The 25,604-nt window shown below is 50.7% G+C and overlaps 1 protein-coding gene across 1 annotated transcript in view; it reads left to right on the top strand.

Moving 5' to 3' along the window:
• The first annotated feature begins 333 nt into the window (after window positions 1-333).
• The window catches only part of niban2a (niban apoptosis regulator 2a), a 33,272-nt gene continuing 8,001 nt past the window's right edge, over window positions 334-25,604 (top strand). The window contains exons 1-6 of the mRNA XM_066713258.1: window positions 334-466; window positions 15,759-15,889; window positions 16,877-17,005; window positions 17,156-17,261; window positions 17,359-17,526; window positions 22,619-22,734. Of these exons, the coding sequence (XP_066569355.1) occupies window positions 412-466; window positions 15,759-15,889; window positions 16,877-17,005; window positions 17,156-17,261; window positions 17,359-17,526; window positions 22,619-22,734 (705 nt within the window). The 5' untranslated portion in view covers window positions 334-411. The remainder of the gene's footprint in view (window positions 467-15,758; window positions 15,890-16,876; window positions 17,006-17,155; window positions 17,262-17,358; window positions 17,527-22,618; window positions 22,735-25,604) is intronic.

Raw genomic sequence — 25,604 nt, 5'->3', positions numbered from 1 at the left:
AGTACTGAGTCACAGCGAGGGTGTGTCCGCCGCCGCGCCGAGCAGCTCCACAGCCTGCCTGCCTGCCTGCCTGCCTGCCTGTCTGTCTGCACCCCGGAGCGGAGACGTGCGCAGCCGCGGCCACTCGGGAGCAGGAGCACCGCCAGACGTGCGCTTGCGTTTCTACACCGATATATCCATCCACGTTTCTACGCCAAACTTCACTTTGTCAGGGGAGCGGGAGGAGGACACTCACCCCACCAGACTGACGTCTTTTGACTCGGTTCGTTTGACTTGCGGATATTTGTGCAGTTGTGGGGACCCCGCTTTTCCTTTCTCTCTTGTTCCCCGAGCCGTGTGCGGAGAGCCGACGGGGCTCACCGGGGGTCTGCCGCTTCTTCAGTCCGATCCCAGAGCTGCGGGATCGACACCATGGGGGACATCATCTCCACTCACCTGGACGAGAGTAAACGGGAGATGATCACAGGTAAGACCGAGAGCCCCCACAATACAGGATGTGCTTATTTGTATCTGTCCTACTCGAATACTTTGTGACTGAAAATGGCCAGCTGTTGTAGACAGGAGAGAGAGAGACCCGACCTGCGTAATTGCAGAGCTCGGATAATTCAGTCTTTGTGACGAGAGACGCACTTTTAGGCTAAACTTGTGCGCCTGTGCCGCCGCGCCGTGGAGGGGCTCCCACCCGGTTCCCACGCCTCCGCACGGCCTCGTCTGCCTGAGAGTCGCAGTTGAGCGTGTCGGTGTCTGCACGACTCCTGCCCGGAGCGGCTGCTCTTGTTTCAAACTCAATTTCTTAACTTTTAAAGGCAGTTGTTGGGTTGTCGTGAGAATCGCATGCACATGTACCTCGGTTGCTGAAATGAAGTGAGCAGGGCTGTCTAGCGCGCCGCTTATTCGCGATGCATAATTGTACCTGGCCGTGTTACGCGGATGGGAGGTTTGCGTGCAAGGGAGCTGCTCGCCATGTGCGATCATCTGTGTGCGGGTATAATGTACATCCGCACTTTCTACACTCTTCCTCCGTCTTGTCTCCAAAAGCCTGGGCAGGAGGGGGGGTAGTTGGTGTAAACCGCGGTGGGACCATGGACCGCTCTGTGACAGCGGTGTCTGCTGTGAGCTGTGCGCCCATGTGAGCAGCCCGCTGGACGGGTACGGAGACCCGCAGGGGGGCGCGGACGTGGCAGGCATCTCCGAAGAAGCCGATATACCTGCAAGTGCGGAGTTCAGCACAGTGCCAGTAATGCATTCATCATCGACCAGCACGTTACGTGTTTAGTAGCTGTACCAATAACACACGTGTAGTTGTTCTTCTTAATGTAGGTTTTTCTAGAAGAGAATAATGTTAGAGGACACAAGTGCAATCGATTCTGTCTTTATTGCTTCATTGGCCACTGGCATCACAGTTACTGCACCCTGTGTCTGGAAGTGCAGGCCTCCAGCTCCCTGAATGTACCCTGTGTTGATTGATTTAGTTGAGGCAACTGACATGCTTCATCCTCCACTCACACAGCACACACCATATGATAAGGGTAGTGACAGCACTTCTGACACCCCCCTACACATCACAGTCAGTCGATCAGTGCGGGCCTGAATGTGCAGGCCAGACGGGTGTGTCTGCGGGAGGGTGGCCGGGGTGAGAGAGGAGGGGTTGGGGCAGCTGGTCACCTGGGGGAAGGCAGGACTGGTCGATCTGTGGAAAAGGAGTGGGTGGGGCAGGGCAGTGTCCTGAATCCGCACAGTTGTGGCCCCAGACCCTGCAGAGACGGGGAAGGGGGAGTGTGAACAACCAGATTTATTTACCTGCTGGGTCCTGGAGCCAGTGCATAGAATCTCATCTACTAAGCAGAGAGATGGCTGTTGGCCTGTACTGGACAACGTACCCGGCCCGCCCCATTTTAAGATGTGTTCTGGTTAAGTTTGGAACATGTTGCTGAGACACCCCTCCTGTTAAGCAGTTGTTATTGATTATTGTACAGGATCTTAGATGCTAGTGTGTAATCTATTTTGTATGAATGCAATATGGGAAATACATTGATTTAATTTGGTTTCAAACATTTTGCACCCACTCATTGATGGTATGCTAATTTAAAGTGAGGGAAGGTGTTTGCATTTGTACATCAGGACTTAAGAGCTTTTCTGCTGCTGACACTAATGGGACAATTAAACTAACAGACGCAGATCTATTTCTTTGCTGGTATTAGTGAGAGCCTGTGATAGGCAAGCCACTCCCCCCACCCCCCTCGTTCTCAGGGATGGCGTCTGCAGCTGTGTGACTCCGATCCTCCGTGTGCCGCGTGCAGGAGCTTGTTTTGCAGCTGGGCTGGAGGAGCAGGAAGGTTGATCATGAGGTGTTATGGCACAATACAGCCAGGGGAGCCAGGAGTGAGTTGGGGAGAGAGGTGGAGGGAGAGTGAGAGGAGAAGGGATTTAAGATCGAGAAGTAGAGAGGGCAAATGAGAGAGCTAGAGAGGGAGGGAGTTAGATACCAGGAGAGTGAAGGGAGGAGGGTGGGGTGCGTCTGTTGCTAGACAGGGCTCGGTAAACAGGCCTGTATTTCCCTTCAGCTCCACTGTCAGGTTACAGTTATTCACCAATCGCACCGCAGGGCTGAGAGACCGCAACGCGCTTCCTTCTCCTGCAGGACAATCGCCACAGCTGCCTGCTTCCTCTTTCCCTCTGGGCCTCTGCCCGTCCCTGCAGGTCTCTGTCTGCATGTCCCCCTCCCCCTCCCCCTCCTCCTTTTGCTGTTTACGTTCCCCCTCTCAAAGGTAAACTCTGCGGTGGAGATCAGCCTAAAGCTGAAACCACATCAAAGCCAGTGCCGCCTGCCTGAGGAAAAGACTGAGGACAGACAGCGCCAGCAGCCTCTGTCCTCACAGGCCGCCAGGGAGACACGTGGTGCTGCAGCAGTGGCTGTTTTTGTTATCGTTGTTTGGCATCTACGTTTGGTTGGTTGTTTGGGTGTGTGAGAGTTGCATTGTAATATTTTGTAAATAAATCCCCCCCCCCCCCCCAAACCACTTCACAGCTCCTTTCTGTGTGCGTGTCTGTGTGTAAGTTTCCATGGTGTTATAATGTGTGCTTGTGAGTGAGGCCTGTAATGGCTGGGGTGGGGGACAGACAGGGTGGGGAGTCGGACAGGGTTGGGTGGCCGCTGTGCAAGTAAGCAGCTGAGCAGTCTGGGATGACTGCAGCTCTGTCCAGCAGAGCCCTGCCACACTGGCCCTTTATTTCTCAGACAGCAGCCGATGTGGGCAGGGCTGGGGATTGGCAAACAAAAACAACAACAAAATCACGAAACTAAAAATAAACGAAGTAATTTTTGGTAACTGGATACAGAAAACATTTGTCTTAATTCCAGGCTTGCATGAAGTGTAGTGGGCAAGAGTTTAGAGCCCACGTTCCCAGGATGGGGAAAAATACAATCAAGACGAGCAAAGCACAGTGAGACTGTGGCCTCCCCCCGGCTACGGCAGGCGATGTGGCTCAGAGTGGCCGGCTGGCGGTGATTCCATGGAGAGCTCTTTCTGCAAGAGGCCGGGCATCAGACAGCAGGGAGCGTGTGCCGTATGCTGACCCCAGGGCCTCTCGGGGGGCCTTGGCAGTGTGGGCTTTGGCACATCGCTTGGCCCCCCCCACCCCGTCTATATCTTATCTTCCTTTTTCCACCCCCCCCTTCTGTCTCTCAATCTGGTTTCTCTCACTCACTCCCATTCTCTCTTTCCCCCCACCCCCCCGGGCAGCCTGTGCCTTCAGAGCTCGGTCCAGTGCAGTCCAGCCCGACTCTGAGTGGCTCCTTCCCCTGGAGTCCAGCAGCGCAGAGAGAGACACGTCCTCATATCTGTGGTTGGAAATTCTCGAGTCTCTCGGGACACATCAGCTCAGCCTGACCAGGCAGGAACTTCCACGCTGGGGGAAAAAAACATTCAATGAATAATAAGACGTGGAAAAACACACTGAGTGTTTGAAGAGGCAGTCATGAGGCTGGGGTGTTGTCTGAAGGCAGGGAATGACTGTGCAAGTGCTGATTATTGGACAGGATGTTGGATGTTACCGTGCAGTCTTTTTGGAACCGGTTTATTTATGTATGAATTGATTTAATTCAGTAAATCGATTTTAATTTAAGCATGTGGTACCATAGCAGTAGAGTAAAGCAGGTCTCTCACACTGCACTCACCGCTCTGTAATTATGACACCTGGTTAATCTCCAGCAGTCTTCTCAGGGCTGGCGAGGGGGTGGCGCACAGTGCCTGGTGTTGTGCTGGGGAAGGAATACTAATTCTTGCTCTAGTTGCCGCGGTGTGGCTGCTTCAGGGTGGGGTTGAGAGTAACCCCCTTGCCACTTTTGATTATTGTTCTGAACTCCACAGCTCCATGCTTATTTGCAGCAGTGGCTGTGTTAATATCTGTAGCTGCAACGGGCAGAGCCGAGTCGGCGTGCGCAGGCCACCATGCCGGGTGTGAAAGCCAGTAGGCAGAGAGATGCAGGCACAGACAGACGCACTGACGCACGTGCACATCTGTATCTGGTATGGCCCGGCCTTGGGGGACAGCCGCAGGGCCTGCCTTAGACGACCTAGGGAAGAGAAGTCTGGTGTCATGGACAGTGCTGTGATGGGAAGCCCAGGCAGTCCCACTGTGTTTGGCTGGTGCTCGTTTCTGCACAGCAGTGCTGGGCGGCCCGGCAGTGTGCGGCTCCTGTAGTGCACAAGCCGGCGATTGAGCAGCCACCGTTTTGCTGCAAAGACAAATAAACGCAGTGCTGCAGCAGAGGGATGAGAACAGGGCCAGGCTCTGTGAGTTGGCCATGGCCGGGAAGGGAAGCTCCTCAGCGGACAGCACACAGACCGACCTGCAAGGACATAGACTGAGGTTGTGAGGGCTTAATTGTGAATACTGGGTGTGTCTGTGTGAAGGTGAATATGTCTGACTAAAGGGTCCTGATAGGCCAGCAACCTTGACCAGCAGAAAGTACAGTGCAACACAACTAAGCAGATGCAAACGCCAATGCTCTCCTGTACCACATGGGGTGGGGCCTGACACGCACACTGACGTAGAGTGGTCCAGCACACAATCCACTAGGGAAACCTCAATGATTTGAAGTGTGTTTTTTGTGTTTGGTTTATGTATTTTTATTTTGGCACATCTCTGTGCTTTAGAGTAGAGTGCTCAGAAGAGGTCACCCAGACAGGGTTTAAACAGAATTGACTTTTTATACATGTATATATCTAATTTTTATTAAATCAGCACTTGTTTTTTGTGGAGATTTTTTTTTTCTGGCCTTCTTCAGTGTGCATCCCAGTCCCCCGCAGTCTGTGAACAGCTCCAGTGAAAGGAGTCTTTCAGGAGTGTGACTTTTCATTAGGGCTGCTTCAACGCTCTGCTCTGGTGTGTGTGTGGCGCTCGGAGGAAAGCAGTCTCCGTATCCCAGTATCTGCTAGTTTACCTTTCTGTTGACAGAGTGTGGGAGTGTGTGAAAGGCAGAGGGCACCTTTCCTTCTCCAACCTGCATTGCTCCTCTTACAGTCATAGAATGAGTAATAATACCGATGAAAATAAGAAACTTCTCCCTGCTGCGGCCTGGTGGGTCAGTTGCCCCAGGCGGCCTCTCGGCACTCTGCGGGTGGTGTTTGTTGCTGCCTCTCAGCTCCTCATGAGGAGGAGATTTGACCCTCCCACTCGCTCGACAATCCGGTACACAGTTCCCCCCCCCCCTTGACCCCTTAACAATTCAATAACAGACCGCTATGCCTATGCAAATTCCCGGTGGAAACACAATTTTCCTCTTGATACCTCAAGCTCTTTCAAAATCCAAAATGCACTTTCCCCAAGCAGACAGGGCTGTCCGAGCGCGGAGAGATGTGTGATAAGTAAGGTTCGTTTCAGGTTTTCCCCAGTCCGCTCGCGTCCGTCCCCGTTCCCCAAATTATAATTATTTTCTTGCTACAATTGCTGCTACACGAATGGCACAAATTATTTGGATTGGAAAGTAGTAGACTAGTCATAAAATTGATTTAAAAAAATTGCTGATCATGCTGACGCATCTATCTTTTCTCAACAAGTCGGATAAGGTTAGTTTCCGTGGCATCCGTTCCCCACATTCAGTCTCCAGATGTCCTCGCTGGGTTTCCCTTCAAAGCGCCGCCAAGATCCGCAGGCTGCAGGCCATCACTGCGAGCTCCCATCCCTGCCTGAGGGTTAGAGCCGCCATGTCGCCCAGCTGATCCGGGAGAATCAGTCAGCTGCTCGATCAAAGGCTTCTAGTGCCGAGAACAGTGAGGGAGGAATCAAGTAAAGCAATGGGTGGTGGGGAGAATAAAGAAACGCAGAGCAGATCGACGGCAAACAGACACGGGTGAGATCGCCATCTTGACTGTGATGGGTCACTTGTTACGTGAGAACAGGCGGACCACTCTTGTTATTTTAACTGGGGGGGGTTAGCCATGTCATTTGACTGTTTAAAAAGCAACTGACAAAACCAGCTTAAAATGTATTAAAACTGGATTCTACAGGAGATGCAAAACAAGTCTTTCTCCACGCATCTCTGGGGTGGCGGCAGGAAGAGCTTTTGAGGGAAGTCGGGGAATAATAAAACAACCGTGCCCCCCCTCTCCCCCATGGCCGACACACCCTGTGACGTGACGTGTGCATAAGTAGCCCACGATCTCTCATCCTCAGTCACTGACTCCTCTCTGAAGTCTCTGTTTCCGGGGCAATCTCCGCGCAGTCTGTGACCTGCTCTTCCGCAGCCTCATCTGACAGCTGAGAGTTCTCTTTTTTTGAGGGAAGATGGAATCGATTTGAGGGAAACACCCATTTCCGATGTGCCATGCAAAGGGAACAAGACTTCCTGTACAAGCCACAGGGTTATGCGCCCCCTCCACACAGATTGTCTAACTCACACATGCTGACATTCCAGATGAGTTTGGGGTTTTTGACTTGTTGAGCTGTTGACAGATGCTGCTAAAGGACCACGAAGGAGTATTTTAGTCCTTACTACGCCGTTGTCTCCTATTTAGTTGGCTTTTGAGTCTCCCCTCCTCGTCAGCCTGCCTGCCCGCCCATCTGAGCCAGAACACCAACTGTCAATCACAACATCACCCTTCCTCTCTCTAGCATCTTTCACACTCAACGCGCTTCTCTCACACAGTGAAATTAACCAGAGGCAGAGCCAGATAAAACCAGTCCCCTACGTGCAGGATGCATTACTTTCAGTTCCCTCGAATAGGAAAGTCCTGAAGCTGAAAACTGATAACGACAAGAAACGTCTGAGGAAGGTGAGGGGAAGTGAGGGGAGGAACCATATTAATGTGGCGCAGGGTCTGGGGCACATCACACTGCACACTTCCATTCATTCATACACACACACACACACACCCACACACACGGATATACACTTGCACACATAAATATAGAGATCAGGCTTGTGGAAGAAATAATTAACCAATCCCTGTACACCTGGGTGCCCTGCCCCCTTCACCTGAGGCTGTTTTCCTACCTATGACTGCGCCCTCGATGCCTGGGTCACTAATAAGTTATCTGCTGGGAGGAGTCCAGGTAGAGAGAGGGAGAGAGAGAGAGAGGGAGGGAGAGATTGAGAGATTAATGCCAGGGAACAGAGAAAGCAATCAGGTTTGCCAGTGCTGGTGGGCACGCTTCGAACAGGAAACTGCCTGCCTGTTTGTACAGAGTCTAGCTTGTGTCGTTGAATGTGAGAGAGGGAGAGACGAGAGGAGGGGGAGAGGGTGTGTGTGCTTTTGCTCTGTAACACAAGACTGTCTTTGTTACCTGTCCTGAGTTGCAATTCAGGCACTGTTAGAGGATTAGTTAAGGCAGAAGCTGGAAAAGGGAGGTGTGAGTGTGCTGGTGTGTGAGCTGTTCATGAAACATTACAGAGCTGCCCAGCCATATTAAAATAAGCACAGAGACCTGAAGCCTGCCTTTCCAACGCCAAGCACCAACCTGGGCACGTACAGCCCAGCTTCCCACATGGCCCACGGCTTTGCCGACGCTCACCCCAAACTGCTGCTTTGCTCATGCTCCGGGTGCTTCGGTGGCGTAGGGGGGACTGCGCAGATGTGTGGGTCTCGGGGTGGGTTTTGGTCACTGTGCTGTCCTGAGCGAGCTGCGGCTGGGCAGAGCCACAGAGGGATTGGGGATTAACTAGATTCACAGTAATTTCCCCTGTGTTGCAAGCATTATTGCCGTTAGTCACCCTGCCTGTGAATCACATCCCCTGACATTTACAGTAACCGAAAAAGAAAAAAAGTGAATGTGCAAAAACACGAAACACAAGAATTTAATCGTAATCGACTAATTAAATGTATATTTTCCCTCTCAATGGTGCCCTTCTTCCCCAACACCCCCTTGCTGTTATCTGCTGCTACCTTGACAAAACTCCCAAAATTCCCAGTTCAGAGCAATCACTGCGCTCCCTGGAAAAAGTGCATGATCCATCGCACAGCGAGACGGGTTAGGAAACGCGTCTGTCATGAGAGACCGGGACGTCATGTCAGGATTATGTGGTGAAGCCCTCTGAGCTGCAGGGCCGTACAGTACTTGGTATGCAAAGTATTGTAGTAATGTGTCATTTCCCACAGCACAGCCATGGTAAAAGAGGAGCAGTTCTGTAGTATACCTGCCCTCTGGTATTATTCCCTGGGGTATTAAGCACTGAGTGTAGGGATTGGTTGGCCATCTCCAGCTTATCTTCTGTCTGTACAATTAAGCTCGGATATGACACTCCTTTTATTGTTTTTTATTTTTTTATTACGTAAACTTGAGGGAGGGCCATGAACTCTGAAGTGTCGGTGTAGCTGGAACTTCTGTGCTGTGGGGGCATTGGCACCACCCTGAATAGACAACCGTGCCGATGGCAGCCATGTGTTCCTTCACGGTGTGTGTTTTCGGTGCATCTGCTCTCACTGTGCTGCGATGCGAAGAGCCTGCAGCTCAGGCACAGCAGTGCTCATGCTGTGGCTCTGGGGAGGTGAATAGGCTACATGAGGAAGCTAGGTGAGGAACTGCAGGTTCGAGCCCAGCCTGGAGAAGACTGGCCTATGCCTGCCATTTGCCACAGTACCTTGGAGAGTCAGGTGTTGGCTTATTTTGTTTACGCTTAATGTATGTGCCCCTGCAGCCACTTTTACAGTGCCATGCAAAACCCATTGCACCACAAACCAGTTTATATTCAAATCTGGCCAAACTGATTGTGCTGTATGAGCTCTTTTATGAGTGATTTCACTCCACCCACATCTCTGGAGAATAGAAACCCTCTGGGACTGAGGACTAGTATTGGGGGCCAGAGTAGGGCCAGGGTAACGAGTCTTGCAGCTATGCAGGAACACTTATACATGGGAGTCCACTTCACAAACGTGAGGAGACATTTAATCTGGTCTCATTCGTGGACATTTCAGTGTCTCCCTGGCCAAGAAGGGGGCTTGTTTCCAAAAAGGCCGTGTCCAGAAAACCAGTTCTGCAGTGTAACATTGTTCCAAAGGAGACAGAACCGCTGAGGTCGAGGAGAGACACGGAAGCCGTCCCTGCCTGTATTGGAGGCTCTGTGCCTCTGTGCGCAGCGAGAGCGTCTCTGTGGGATTCTGTTACACCAGGGGTGGGGTTCCTTGAAAGGTGTGTCACAGAAAATAAAAAATATCCATGTGCCTCTTCCTCCAGTTGCCTAATCAGTTGAAATTAATCCAGCACTTGTCCAAGGGTGAGAGGAAAACTGCTGGTATGGATTTCTTCTGTTTCTGCACTTATTGTACTGTTTTGTGAAAAGCTGTTTGTGTTGTAACAACAGCAGTGCGCCCTGGGGTGAGGATGTCTGCTGAGGAAATAAATAATGAGAGAGAGATTGAAGAACTGCTCCTTGGTGTGCATTCCCTGCAGAGTGGACGGGGCAGATGCACTGTGCAGAGTGCCAGTGGCATGCCATGCATGGCTCTTGGCCGTGCTAGACTCACCTGGGCAGCTGGGCTCCTCTGGTGCAAAGTGGCACATCTTAGAGAGCCTGGAGGAGCACAGACCTCAGAGTAAACGCTGGCTCTGGCTGGCAGCTGTGGCATGTCACGAGGAGAGTACTGGGGGGGTGAGGAGACTGTAGACAGACTAAACAAGCCTGAGCACAACCTCTTATTTAACTCTCCTCTCCCTCTCCCTCTCTCTCCCGCTCCCTCCCTGCTGTACCCCAGTGATAGTACAGATGGAATGCTGTCTGCAGACTTCATTACTCCAAACTCCATCGAGCTCCCTTTTCTCCATCCTATGTTCTATTGGTCTCTCCCTCTCTCTCTCCTTTCACTCCCCTCTCCCCCCCCCACTTTCCTCTGCCTCCACATTACATAGGAAATACGAGTGCTGCAGATTGTGCTGTCGGGCCTCGGCCATGAGGAGGACCAGGCGAGTCGTGCTGTGTTGTGCCAGGTCTATAATCCTGCTGCCATTGCTTTGGGGAAGAGTGGGGGGGAGGGTTGCTGGGGGGTGGGGTGTCGATTGCCTTTCAAAAAGGGAACTGCAAATATAACATTTAAGAAGAGAAAAATAATAACACGGCTCCACTCTGCTTTATTGCTGTTATTATCTCCTGCTGGAGCACTGTAATTTTGTGGAGCGGTTTGACAGTGAATTGCTGGGAGTCCGGCGCCGGGGGGGCGGGTTGAGGGGGGGTGTTTAGAGGGTAATTAATGACCAGCTGTCTGTCAGCGTGCTGTGCTGTATGAAGTATATATCTTTCTTTTACTCCACACACCTTCCGAGTGTGGTTTTTGGCCTTCTCTTACTCTTCTTTTCTCTTTTGCTCTCTCTCTCTCTCTATCTCCCCATCTCTCTTGCTTTCTGCACCTCCCTCTTTCTCTTATCTCTTTCCTTCTACCTCCTTGTATTTTCCTCTCTGTCCCTCTCCACTTTTCTCCTAATGACACGACACATTAGTGAGTGGCCAGAGGACAAGTTGAAGCAAATTAAAATTTTACACACAGATCCCGCCACCACCCCCTCCCAGTGGCACGATAACAACAGGATTTCCAGTTAATTAGCTCTTGATTTAGTTACTGACGCTGCCGTTTCAAAGGGCAAGCTTCGCCAATTTTGCACTCCCTTCTGGCTTCGCAGTCGCAGGCGGATCCAGGCCCCCAGCTCACCTCCATCCCGCTGATGGGAGGTGCACTGAGGCCCTCTTGAGGGAAGGCCTTGTGGCCGAAACATCCAAATGTGTTTGGCGTCTGTTGTCTTTAACGTCAGCATGTTTATCTACACACCTGACACCATGACTGTATTTTCACAAGCATCTCCTATCTTCTGTCCTGAACACTGTCCTTCGCCTCAGTTCATGATTGCGTCCATGTTTGGCTGTTTGACCAGTCATGTTAACGCAAAGCGAATCTCTGGGACTCCTGTGGGCTGCCGCCGCTACTGCTACTCTGGCCACAGTGCCGGTGATGGTGGGCCACTCTGGCGGCGAAGGCATCGCGCCGGTCCCGGTCTTTCAACAACAGCCTTTTGTTGGGAGTTGTGACTTTCCAGAGAAGCAGTTTCGCAATTATTCCGTTTCGTTTTCATTTTGCAAGGAAGAGCTGAAACAACTGGACTTGCAAGAAAAGCAAATCTGTTTGTGGATCTCGGTGCCTGTGAAACATGGTGTGTGTGGGAGATGGACAGACATTTTATTTTCATTTTGTTGTTGGCATAGTTCTGTTGTAGTTTTAGTTGTTGTAGTAGTTATTGTTGTAGTTTTAATTGTTTTTGTGTTCTCCCTCTGTAGTCCTTAGTCACTGAAAATCAGGCCTGACTCCTACTCGGCCTCCCTGCCCAGTCAGCAGCTCTCCATTCAGATACCTCCTGCAGAACTGCTGACTGCAAGGGGAAAAACACACACCAAAACAAAATGGCCACTTCTGTCCTTACCACCTCCTCCTCCTCCTCCTCCTACACCTGCATCTCTCTGGATCCCTCATCCAACAGGAGTGTCTCCATTAAACACCCCCCCCCCACCTCGACAGCACCTCCTGTGGCTGCGCAGTCACTGCATAGCATCTCCCAGCCGAACAGTCAGTCACTTGGTTCTGTCTTCATTGTCTTTAACTTGGCATCACCCTGCAGACTCAGTCTGGTTAGGTCCAGTGTTGTTTAGTAGTTAGATCAACTGGGAACAGTCGCTGACTAACCAACTCGCTCACTTGCTCTTTAAAATTTTAAAGGAAGGGATAGCGAAATGATTGTCCATTGCTCTTTTGGGCACCTGTGTCACACCATAAACTTGTTGATGAGTCCTTGTTGTACCTCTCATGAAGCTTCAACAGGAAAACTGAGGCAAAGAGGAGCGGAGAATTGGCAGAGATGCAGTTCACTTTTTTTTGCACTCCAGAAGCAAAAGACACCCAAACAAAAAACACAATCAATCACCGTCCGATCCCTGTGAGCCTGATCCTGATGGTATGAATTGGTCTAAATATGAATCAATATAATTGTACTGCAAACCAGTGTGTGGTCTGTGTTATGTGGTTTCTTAGTTGGCCATTAACAGTGACTCAGAAGCTGCCGTGTCAACCCCACCCCCAGTCAGTGACACAGTGGCGCAGGACGGCCCTGTCAGCTGATGGAGTCAGGGGACACTTCCACATGCTCTGTGGAGAGGCACAGATTATCACTGAAACTCAACTGGAATAGCTGCTGAGCTGCAGAAAGTAACAACCACCCACCCCCCCCACCCCCCGATTTTTCCTCTCACTTGGTGTACTGTGCTGATTATTTATTTTTTCTCTCCCTTTCTGGTCTTCCTTCCTCCCTAGCCTGTACCCCAGGGTGAGCTATAGCCGTGACACAATGCACACCTTGCATGAGACATACAGCCTGTGCTTGCTCTTTCTTCTTCTTTCCCTGTCTCCCTCTTCTTCACTCCCAATCACTTTCCTTTTCCTCTCCCTCTCGTTTCTCTTTTCCCCTTTTGTTCGCCCCCCCCCCCCCCCATTCTTTCTCACAGCCTCTCTTCCTCTTCTCTCTTGATTCTCTCTGTCCCCTTTTCACCCCAGTCTCTGGTTTCACACACTTCTCTCCCTTGCTCTGCCCTCCCTCTCCAAAATCTTCTCTCTCTGCATCCCCCCCCACCCCACCTCCCTCCTGTCTTTGTCCTGGCCAGATTTCCAGCTTTTGTTCTCTCGTTAGCACTAACGACTCGCTTTCCCCCGGCGTCTCGTTAACGGGCACATTCCTCAAGCGCCAGTCAGCTGACTGAGCAGCACACGGAGTTTGTTCTGTTTGTTTTTGTGTGTTTGTTTGTTTACAGTATTTAGCAGCAGTCGTCTGGCGCTGTTACTGGGGTTTTCTTAACAGGGCTGATGTTTCAGTGTGTGAAAGAACAGGTTGTGGCCCACAGAGATGGAGGCTGTTCAACATTGTGGGAGCATTGGGGGCAGTAGGTTTAAACTGAGCGCTGTGTGCTTCCTGAGCGTTCTCCGCTGCTCTGAGCCCCAGAGACTGCCCGGCAGAGTTCAGAAGAATGACCAGGCTGAATTCTGCAGTGAGAAGAGTTCTAGAATAATACCGGTCACAAGTTCCCCCCCAGGTGTCTAGAACAGTCACTGGCTGGCAGAGAGTGAGTTCCAGAGTGTGGAGGGAGTCTCTCAACAGTAATGGGCAGAGAGTTCCAGTGTGACGGAGGGTCTCTCCTAATAACCATAATTAGCAGAGGAAGTTGGGTTAAAATGGGCTCTGAATCACTGTGCAAACACTGATCGAATCAGGGCCTCCTGCCTACGCCTTGCTTCTAACTCGCGTCACACCTGCAGAGAGAGAGAGAGAGAGAGAGAGAGAGAGAGAGAGAGAGAGAGAGAGAGAGAGAGAGAGAGAGAGAGAGAGAGAGAGAGAGAGAGAGAGAGAGAGAGAGAGAGAGAGAGAGAGAGAGAGAGAGAGAGAGAGAGAGAGAGAGAGAGAGAGAGAGAGAGAGAGAGAGAGAAGGATCGAGAGGGAGGAACTGAGACGTACTGTTTTCCCTGGCAGAGAAAAGGGGAGAGAAACAGGACCTGCTTTAAACGAAGAGGGAGACTGAGGGAGAGTTCCTTTCATTGGCAAAGAAAGAAACAAAGGAAGAGAGAGCAGTCTCTCTCTCTCTCTCTCTCTCTCTCTGTCACAAGAAGAGAGGGAAGGAGAAAGCTTTCACTGGCAGAGACGGACCCTGCTTACACACGCTCACTCACTTGTGCACTTGCATACACACTGAGATGGTTACTGTTGTCATTTAATTTACTATATTTAATTCAATATTTTGTCCTGTCAGTACAGCCCTTTTTGAATATCAATTTGAGAGAGAGAGAGGGAGGGGGGTGGAGGCAGAGAGGCAGTGATAGGAGCCCCCCCCCCCCCCCTTAAAATCTGTTTGGGAATTGAAGTGTTAGGAGAGAACAGACTTGCAGCGGGACCTGAGCAGGGCTGATCTGGGGCTGTATGACTGTAAGGCGCACGAAAGGTTAAAATGTGCTCCAGGCCGCACACTGGCCCTACCGCTCCCTTTCCATGTTCGACTTTCCAATCATTCAAGGAATGTGAAGGTAAACACTGAAATCAGCCCGGTGTCACTCGGGTATGAGAATTTAGTTCTCTGTCGCCAGATATCAGCATCTCTGAATTGCGACTAAAGATATTTTGGGTGTTGCTCATGGCAAAAAAATGCAATTCTGGGAGGCTGTAAGGCCAGGTGCTGCTATGTTATTCAGTCAGGGTACCTTACCATGGGCTAGGACCTGGGGGCCTGCATGCAATACCCTGCCGTAACAAAATGAGTGCAGCCCCTCCAACCACCTGCATAACCCTTCCATAGCAGAGCTGAGCACTTTGAAGCCTTTGGTCCCCCCTGCCCCCAGCTCGTCACTGAGTCACCTGAGAATGTGGGTGAGTCCAGCCCTGCTAGATCTTTCAACAGTGCTGAGGGTCCCACAGGGGGCGTAAGATGCTTATGGATGGTGTTGACCTGTGAGCTGTTGGGGTTCATCGTCACATCTGTGTCTAGGAGCCCCGGGGGCTGGCACTGAGCACAGCGCTGTTGGAGGCCACGGCCAGCGTGATGCTGTTGGAGGCCGTTTTCACAGTGATACGGGCTGCCTCCCACACTGAAAGAGCTGCACTGTGGGCAGGGGAGGGAGGGGAGGGAGGGAGAGAGGGAGCAGGAGGGAGCTGCCAAACTATTCTACACCCCCCACCCCTTTTTTATTTTTTGTTTTTGCACACGAGGCGATAGTGGCTCGACCGGACTAGCAGCTCTGTGGCAGACACTCTTCCTCTGCTAAACAGCTGCTGATAATGAAGAAACACTCACACATGCTGTATGCACACACACACATACACTGTATACACACGCACGCGCAGGCAGGCAGGCAGGCAGGCAGGCAGGCAGGCAGGCAGGCTGATTTGCAGTGGCAGTGAGTGCTCGTCTGTTCTTAGTCATGCCAATAGGGGCCTCCCATTCCAGGCTATACAAGTGCTGTTGCTGCCAGGGGGGTCAGCTGGGTGAGGAGTCCCTGAGTCAACAGAGACGGGTGTTATATTGTGTGTGGGGGGTTGGCGGGGTGGTAGACACAGGAAGGTAGAGTGTCTGTTCCAGTGTGACACATCCTGTAAAGGTGTTAATGTTGTACAAAGTCTCTACTGAAGGTCTGCTCTGTATGCCTCGATATTCCTGCACTGCGTGAAACAACGGTTTCTTGTTCCCTGTGTCGGGAGAGTGTGGTGTGTTGTTTCATTGCTGACCTGTGCTCTTGTCCCTGCAGCGCGCACAGCGGAGGTGATGGGGGAGGTGGGCCGGCTGTACAAGCAGCAGTACAGCGTGGCACTCTTCAACAGCGTGCGCTTTGAGATCGAGGGCAGCGGGGCGCCCCAGCCGCAGCTCCTGCACCGCAAGGCAAGAAACCCCATCTCTCCATCCCTAGGTCTCTCCACTCCACCCTTCTGTCTATAATAGTCTCCTTCCTTCACTCGCCCTCTCTCTCTCTCTGTTCTTTTGCTCTCTTTGCCCACACATCACTCCTCTTCCTTTTCTTCCTCCTCTTCATCACCACTCACTCTCTCCTATTCCCTTGCACTATCCTGTCCCTCATGCTTCACTCTTCTCTAGTTTTTGTTTTCCCAAACCTCCACCTATCTTTGTTCTCACTCTCACTATTTAAATAATATTAGCAGCAATCACGATAACAATCTCAATAATCGAGCACCAGGCCCGCTATCACGCAGTCCTGTCTGTGAAGTCAGGAGAATCAGCTGATCGGAGCGCTTCAGGCTGCTCTGTGGTGAAAAGTGTCCTCTGTTCTCGCCTGCTCAGCCCAGCGAAGATGTGTAGAGTCATGTGCTGCCCTGAACAAGAGGCTGGAGAAGACTCAGAAACCGTGGAGGTTTGGGGTGTCCAAAACATATTTTAGTATAAAAATAAAAACAAGAGGACCATTGTGCCTGGAAATGCCAGGTACCACTGCAATTGCAGCTACACTGCTTATAGGTCATGTGGAGGGTTTTTGGGAAGAGAACCGACTGAAGTTCATTTAATTTATTTGCATTTTGTTAATTTGGAATCTTCCTTCTCTCTTTCTAAGCCCCGCCCATTCATAACCACCACTGATTTAACTAGTAAGCTTGCATGCTGCACATGACCCACTCCCCCCTCATCTCTCTCCTTTCTCACTCACTCCCCTCACTGCCCCTCTGTCTCTACCTTACACTTTCACTCCCTCCCTCCCCCCCTCCTTTATTTTGCCTCTTTCCCTTCTTTATCCCTCTATCACTCCCCTCACCCTCTAACTCCTGGTCCACATCTCTTTCCCCCTCCCTGGCTGCTTTACCTTGCTTTGCCCCTCCTCTCTCACCTTCTCTCTCTCTCTCTCTCACCCTGGTCCAGGTGCCTCTGGAGGATAAGTCCATATTCTCAGGTCTGCTCTTCCAGTTTCTGGAGGAGAACAAGAAATGGCGGAACAGATTCTTCTTTGTGCCGGACTCCTATGTCATCACCTACTATGAGACCCGGCTGGTGAGTTCTGGCACCCCAGTTCTGACCAAAAACACACACTTGTTGTTTGTCTTCCTTTGACTTTGGGGATTCACAAACATTCACTGCAGGAGGCTTCTTGCAGTCTCATCCCTCTTTCTCTTCCTTCCTCTCTCTCTCTTCCTGATCCAGGCCTACGAGAGAGGGATACAACCCAAGGGAACCATCAGCTGTGCTGGGTACAAAGTGCTGACTGCTATGGAGCAGTACACCGAACTGATCAACAGCAGCCTGCCAGGTGAGTCCTCAGAGGAGACCAGATATGTGACCTCAACCAAATGACCCTTCATTATGCAGTAAGTTGATCATTTAATGTGTCTCTGTCCTTCCTTCAGGTCTGAAGGTGAAGGCGGGCAGCTCCCCCTTCCTGAAGTGTGCCACCCAGTTTCCCATCATCCTCTGGCACCCATACGCACGGCACTATTACTTCTGCGTGATGACGGAGAAGGAGCAGCAGAAGTGGTACGCTGTGTTCCAGGACTGCGTCCGACATGCCAACAACGGTGAGCTGCACGAACACACACACAAGCCAAAGCACAGAGAGACCGAGACGGGACGCACTGACACAGAGACTAGTGCCCTGAGGAACTGGGCCATGGTCACACTGACGGAGAGACACCCTCCCTCACTACACTCTGTTACCTTGAGTAGAAACAGAACCCACGACTCTGCAGTGTGTGAGCTGGTTTCTGTGGATGAGGGGGAGATGTGCACGGAGGGCAGAGGGAGGGGGGTTAGATACAGTGAGGAAGAGGGGAAAAAAAAAAAAAAAAAAAAAAACTGCTGCAGCTTTCTTTTCATCTCAGGACATGCGTTCCTGCTGTTCCCCTCCACCAGAACAGACGCACATCTGTAGGGCAGGGGGCAGGGGCAGGCTGGCCACATCCCAGAGCTTCTCAACACTGCCCTGAGCAATGAGGCGGGGGTCATAACTCAAACAGGACAGCTCCTCTGAGCCGGGGGAGGGGAGAGCAGACCGCAGCAGTTAAAGGGGCTGCACTGTCCAGGAGGCTGTCTGAGCTAGAGCCTTATGGTGGTAGTGGTGAGAGGGTGGGCATAAACAACCACACTGCAGCTCGTGGAGTGGCTGCGTGATGCTAGTGTTTTGTGACTTTAGTCATGAATTGTGTGGTGCTAATTCATAAATTATTTATATTGTGTTTGTGTGTGTGTGTGTGTGGGGGTGCATGCTGTTGAGCTCTTCACAAACCTCAATTTATTAGACCGCTGGTTCAATGCAAAGATAAGCCATCACTAAAGTAAATAGTAAAGTACTGTGCCAGGTTGTGGCAGGGTTGCGGCGCTCTCTTTGCATTTTATTTTACCTGGTTGCACCTTGGCCGTATGCAAAGGAGGTGTGTCGGTGTAGCAGGCCGGGGCATCAGGTGAGCGCTGTGGGGACGTGATAAGCCCTCAAGACTTGACAATACTCCATTCACACACTGCCCTGAGGTCCCAGAGCACACCGCACCCTTCACCACCCAGCGTCCTTGAGCTCAGAGCCCTGGTCGAGGTGACTGACGGGCCCTGTGGCACGCAGTCAATCCAGCACAGAGCACACGCCTGCGAGATTACTCTGTGAAAGAGTGTGCGTGGTGCGTGTTTTTCCTTTTGGGACTCGAATACCTGCAGAGTGAGGTTAGTGCTGCGAGCCTCGGTCGCCATAGTGATGGGCTGCGTAAACACTCAACACGCGCTTGATGTTCAGGTGCTGTCACTTGTGCCGTCCTGGGGTGGGGGGACCTTTCAGGGCCGTTCCATCGAGCCCAAACAAACTTTTGACCAATCGGCTGACTTGGCCCTTTTAATGGATTGCTTCATCAATATTTGAATGAAGGGATTAATGTTTCTATCTTTCTATCAATGGTAGAGCCACCCCCAATGCTAACAGCACCACCTGTTGTTGCTTTAAGTGCCGTTTCCACATTCTGGACCTACATGTTTCTACCTGTGCAGGACTTGAATGTACTCTGATCTTCACTTTATTATAATTATTTAAAACCCTTATTTTAATAACATTCTCTTGTTTATTATTTGTGTAGAGTTGTGTGGCCATGTTTTCTCCCATGCTGAGCTGGTGGGGGGGCTCTGGAGCAGCTCGCTGTTCAGTTTCACTGGGGTTGTCGGTGGAACCCCTCCTCAGGGTGTTGGCTCTGTGTTCTAGAAGGTGCTGTAGTCTATCTGGGCATTCCATCGGGCCCCAAGTCTACCGTTTAGAGGAGTTAAGCACATTTTTGTTTTTGTTTGTTTTATTAAATGGCATTTTGATTACAGTGTGTTTTTAACCTTATATGGGTGGGTATGTAGAGACTGGAGAGTTGCACACACAATTACTGTACAGTTCTGCCCCTGAGGTTAAAAAAATAAAAACTGAGTCAGATTTTATTGTAACAGTCTACAAATACCTTCCTGCAGACGGAGTTTGTCATTCTTTGCTCCCACGGTGAAATGGCTGTAGGAAGGGCAGCCCATGGCAGGATCGGCAGCATCTGTACTGACCGGGAGACTCATTTTAAAACGATGATAGAGCTGGTGTGTCCGTGGCATTAATCACTGGTCAGTTACAGTGACCCAAGTGAAGTCACACCGCTGCCCACGGGTCTGACCTCAGAACAGTGGTGCTGGAGCGGAATGAGGCGGAACCAGCTGAGGACCAGACTGACATTTGATTTGAATTATCTTTGTATTTTATTATATAGCCCAGTCTGCAGTTTTTTTTTTTTTTTTTTTCTTTTTAAATTAATTTATTTTTGCCTGAGCTTGGAGAAGAGCTGACTTTTTAAAATTAATTAATTTATTAATTTAATTTCATGGTGTATGACTCGTTGGTGATCGAGTACTTGAGAAAGTGAGGCACTGAACGTTCTCGGCCGGCTGTGTGTCGGGAGCTCGGAGTGGGCAGGACCCAGCCGGCACTGTAGAGGAGAGAGAACCGCGTCGTGTGACTGGCTTCCCCACATTCCTGGAGGAAGGGAGTCCTTGGCGTCTGGCTGGGAGGCAGATATTACAGCGGAGAGTGTGTTTAGACTAGCGGCTCAATAAAGTCTGGAATGCGGCTGTAATTAATTATCCCCCCCCCCACCACCACCACCAAATGCACACAGACAGATGCACACACTTACGCCCCCCCCTCCCTGTCCACCTCAGATCCAGTTGTCATCCATGCATGACCACAGGGCTGCATCTTGCACACACAAGTGTTTCATGAACACGCAGACGCACGTAAATATAGATGTGTATACAGATGGACACACACACTCCTATACACGCACTCAGACTCACTCTGGTTTTAGTTCTGGGAAATTGAGCTGGCATTTACTCTGAGATTGACTTAGAAACTGGAGCTAGAGCTTTCTTGGGCCAGAAATTCTCCTTGTTGTCGTGAAATCGTGGAAACTGACTCAAAGGGGGTGTTGGCCTTCCATGGAAGTTGGCGGCCAACCCCGGTGATGTGGCAAAACTCGAGCAGCACCACCGTTCCCGTTATCCGTGCCTCTCGAGCAGTAGACCAACCTTTCCACTATCGCACAGTGTCGTGCCACACTGGCTAGGAGGCAGATCGCGGAGTGTCATCTGCCCCCACGTGCCAACTGGGAGGTGAGCTGGAGGTGTCGAACTTTAAGACGTCGGAACGGGATCACTGTTCCACTGCTGTGAATGACTGCTGGCATGGCAATATAGCGCCTTCCCATGCTTGCCTTGGTGTAGGAGTGAGGCTGTCCTGTCGGGGAAGGGGGAGAGACCCATTGACCTAATGAATGGGTATTGGAGGAGTGGGCTGTGTATACTGGGGTCAGAGCAGGGCAGAGAATGGTGAGATGCAGGTGAACCACAGACACGGTTACAGCCCTGGGAGGAAGATGCATGTTAGAGTATATATGTTCTAACCCTAGCTGTTTTGGGGGGGCGGGCAGGCGGGCAAAGAAATCTACAAGATCGACATGCCAATTTAGCGTGGTGAACAAGGGGCTGATGGGGGGTGCAGGAATCACTTGAGTACTGAGTGTAACACACACAGTAATTCCAAGTATGTTAAGTGCTTCCAAGTGTGAGGCGCCTGCAGCAGGCTGCTCGGCCCAGGAGCTTCTCCAGTCTAGCCTCATCACTTACCTCTCGGACTGTGAGCATCTCGGACTCTGTGCGTGTCTATCTGTGCTGTGCTCATGAACCACATGTTTGGTTGCAGTATTGTTGTGCTGCGTATTGTTTTGTGTTGGAGCATGCGAGTGTGTGTGTGTGACAACTCCGGAAGTGAGCACAATGCCCCAGTTCCCCCAGGGGGAGAAAGTGATGTAAGAGATGGTGTTCTTGGAGGAAATAAAACCAGGGCCATTTATTTTTCTTATTTTTCCCAAATACCCTTCCCCCCCTTATTTTAATATGAGGGTCAGTCAGCCCTGGACATTTTCTTTCTTTAACCACAAATATGTTCTCATGAGAGGGAGCCAAGAAAAACACAGCATTTATTTACTCGTACTTCTTATTTTCCCCCCTCTGCTCTGTGGAAAAGCGCGTCACTGTGTCTAAAGCGTAGAGGGGGCTGTGTCTTGGTTGGGGGTGTAGTCTGTCTGTGTTTTGGGGGAGGGGGGGTGGCGGACTGTAGAGGTCTTCCTCTCTCGTTTCGCTGACTAAGATACTATGATGGTTGTGGCTGAGTCAAGCATAAGGCAGGTATATTCAAGCCTACCGATTTTTCTGAATATTCCAGTAATAACCGCCACCAGGACCCAACTGTCCCCAGCTGCTGACATGCAAGTGTGTGCTGAGTTACACCCCCACTAGGATAGCCTAAGTGTCCAGACCTTCAACTATATCAGACTGATAGGAAAAGAGAGAAAATCACACAGACCCCCAGGTACCAGAGAGCATATGCTGATATACAGGGAGCAATCAAAATACCCACTGGCCTTTCCTGTAATTCCAAGGTCAGCGGATACAGACTGCAAAACACGCACACACAAAAAAAGTAAACTCGGTGTCTGTTGGGGGGGTTCGTGTCTCGGCTGTACACAATAACCTCTGCACGTGAGGCAATACAATCGCACAACGCAAAATCGTCGACAACCAGCTCAAGAGCAGTTGGGACTAAACAAAAGTACATGTCTAATTTTAGGAAATTCTGTCCCTTCAGGGCATTTCTTTCCCTGCTGTATAACTAACCCACACAGAAGCATGGGCTTCCTGAAATTTTATTTTGCTTGTTTCATAGTTTTTTTTCTGTAATTTGCTGCAAGTCTGCTATTGTTATCAGCCAGAGAGGTGGCCATGGCAACCGAGGGTGTTCCGGCAGTGGGGGGGTTAGGGGTGAGGCACTTCCTGTTCAGTGGTTTGGTGTTCGTGGTTGAGAGAAAAAGAGGAAAAAAAAAATATACATGCACATATACATATACAGTATTTATATGACAAATAAAAGAAGCTGATGGCTGCACAGATATTAAACAGATTTATGAGTTTTTAGTGAGGGTTAATGAGCTTTCATGCTGTGGTCTGTATGCTACTGCACACTCTGGGACTGTACTGTATTGTAGGCCCAGTGTGACTGGACTGTACTGTACTGTGCTCTGTGTAACCCCTGCTCTCTGCATCCCCCTGCAGGGCTGTCGGAGGAGTGCAAGGTTCAGACACCCGCCTTTACAGACGCTGTGCGGCTCTACCGGCAGGCCAAGGACCAGTATGGCACGTGGGATATGATGTGTGGAGATGCCACACAGGTAAGGGCCGTAGCTGGCTGACAGATGGAAATCGGACAGAACACAGACGGCCACACACACATAGGCACACAATCACAGCTACGCACACTCGGGCAGAGTAACCGGACGCGTGTCTCAGTGGAGCTCCTGTGTTGAGCCGTGGCGAGGTCCGCTGTACCGGCCTCTCCTCCTGCTGAGTTCAGCTGCCACGGTGACCGCAGCGAGTGCGATCCATCACAGGGTGAGGCTTTGCAGAACTAGACTTATTGTTTTGGTGTTCTTCCACCCGTTGGTCACCTGAGCCTGAAGAGGACTCAGACATGCAGTCGCCGGCCTGTGGCTTTCGACAGGTTTCTCATGTGTGCTTTAGGGAAACTATGATTCAGACAATGACTCTGCGTTTCACTTCCTGGTTGAAGGAATCCTGCCGGCTCGGGACCCCATTTGTGCTACCTGTTGGTTTACATGAGGGGGAGAGGCAGAGCGAGGTGGTGAGGGTAGCGTGGTGAGCCTCGGGACATGAGAGAGAATACACATTCATGTGTAGTGCACTGAGATTTATATTCATATTAAAATGCAGTAAGAAAAGCCCAACTGCTTTTGTGAAAAGATAAAATGCCTGCACTCAAACTCACTCACACGTGTGCAGTTTCCAAATAGAGGAATCCTCTCTCCCTCTCCCTCTCTGTGTACCTGTGTGTTGTGAAGTGCTGTGTCCGACAGCAGTGGCAGTGTAGTGACACATGCAGTCTCTCAGTGGGCTGTGGGTGCTCTGCCATGCCCAGCTCAGCCTGGCGCAGGGAGCCAGGGTGTTCTAGAACGCTACTGGTATGACGACAGACCTTCCGTCCTCCTGCACTCCGGGGATGCTTAGAAATAAAACTTAAACATGGTAAATCGAGAGAAATAGAGACATTACACTGAAGCATTTCAATCACTTGGACTGAAAATTGACACTCTGGGAAGTGTTATTTGACCGTTTCCTAATGAGCAGAAAAAAACAGGTGCTAACAAAGTCTTCTCAATGCAGCCCATTGTATCTCACTGGCCAGTGTTGAGGGGGGGAGTGTTTAAGTTGTGTGTGTGGGAGAGTGAGTGCAGGCAGTGATGCGAGGCTGACAGGTATCAGTGGAATGTGGAATGCACAACTCTGACCTCTGCGCATTCCGGTTCTTGGCGTGCCGTTCCAAAAACATAGTCAATCTGCAGGCGCCATTTCATACCTGCGTGATCCCAGAGCTGCGCTGCTCTGCGCTGCTGTTAACCCCCTGCATTCGCCGCAGCATTGGGACCAGAGACAACCCAGCACCTAGCTATTCACAATGATATTATAGAATGCAGTGCAGTATTCTTTTAAAGCTAGCAAACGGTGCGGAAGGTAAATGACTGAAGTGAAATGGCGAGATGAGCTGGTATCGCCAGTATTCAGGGGGTGAGCAGGGCAGCTCTCTTTTGCGTTAAAGAGGAAGGGGGGGCAGAGAAAGAAAAGAAAAATCCCTATAGTTATAGTACATTAGCTCATTCTCCTGAAATAGGCCTTGTGACTCATCAGTCATGCCATCTCAGAGTGACCTCATGGTTGGGGTTGCTAGATGGTGAGGGAGGGTGGGGGGTTTTGTGGTTGTGTGCACGGGATGTTGAGACTCAGGGAAGAGGGAAGTGCTGAGGTCAGAGCTGTGTGCTGCACTTTTTAAATAACTAAATTTAAAGGAATAAATGAATCTGTGGCAGTGATTGGTGAACAGCACTGTGCCCAGTCAAACCCACAGGGACATGCCAGCGCTAGTACGGCCTGGCACAGCTCTGTGTGGTTCTGAACACTGTAAGGCACACTGTGGATATCAGTCGAGAGTTACACTGCCGAGCGAGAGAGAGCAAGCGAGAGAGCAAGCGAGAGAGCAAGCGAGAGAGCAAGCGAGAGAGCAAGCGAGAGAGCAAGCGAGAGAGCGAGAGAGACTGACTTCTCTCAGCCTTGCCAGTGACCCTAACAAACCTAGATAACCATGCGAACAGCTAACTCTCTGACCAACTAAACCACTTTGTCAGTCTGTGGTGCCCGCCCTCTCTGCCAGGGCTGGGTGGATCTGCGTGGGTCTGTCCTGCTCTTACTGGGTGGGAGCAGGAGAGCTGAGGTCCTGTGTGCGAGGGGGTGACTATGGTGACCGCAAGGCTGTCATTGTGAACCTGTCCGGACAGGAGGTCCGTTTGAAGCACAGGACTTCACTTTTAATAGACGTGCGGTGTGGTGTGATACTGTGTGGTAGAGGAGGTTGTGTAAGGCCTAGGGCGTATTGGCGTCCTTTCACTGATGAAGCTGTGTCATGAGACTCCTCAGGTCATGGGTGTTTATTTATTTAGGTTTTTGCTGTACTGAGTTCTCCACACAGGTTGTGCAAACATCCTGCTTCAGTGTGTGTGTGTGTGTGTGTGTGTTGTATGTCCGTGTGTATTAATATGTTACTGTCAGAGCCTCTGTAAATGCAATCATGTGAGAGTGTTTAGTCCTGGAATAGGCGCACTTTTAAAACCAGTACAATGTGCAGTAAACCAGTACTGTGGGTAGGGGTGTCGTTTGTTACAGTTCATTCTGCATTAGGGCTAATATAACCTCTCCTGGTCTCTTCTCCACTTCTCTCCAGCCCTCACTGTCAATACTGCAGCTAATGAGCTGGGGATGGAAAACTGAACAGCTGACAAATCAAATAATAAAAAACACACATGCATACATATATAGAACAGCATAGGTGCCTATAGGAACAGCCTGCACAACCACTTCTCAAATCTCATTGAGAGATGGAGGGAGAGCAGGGGGAGGGATGTCCTCTGACTGTGGGTCACTGGGCAGGCATTCTTTGTAAACAGTCACTTTCATTCTCACACATGCGCTCACT

This window comes from Amia ocellicauda, chromosome 9 (assembly GCF_036373705.1).
Source record: "Amia ocellicauda isolate fAmiCal2 chromosome 9, fAmiCal2.hap1, whole genome shotgun sequence".
NCBI lineage: Eukaryota > Metazoa > Chordata > Actinopteri > Amiiformes > Amiidae > Amia > Amia ocellicauda.
This window is presented reverse-complemented; position numbering and strand designations above follow the sequence as displayed.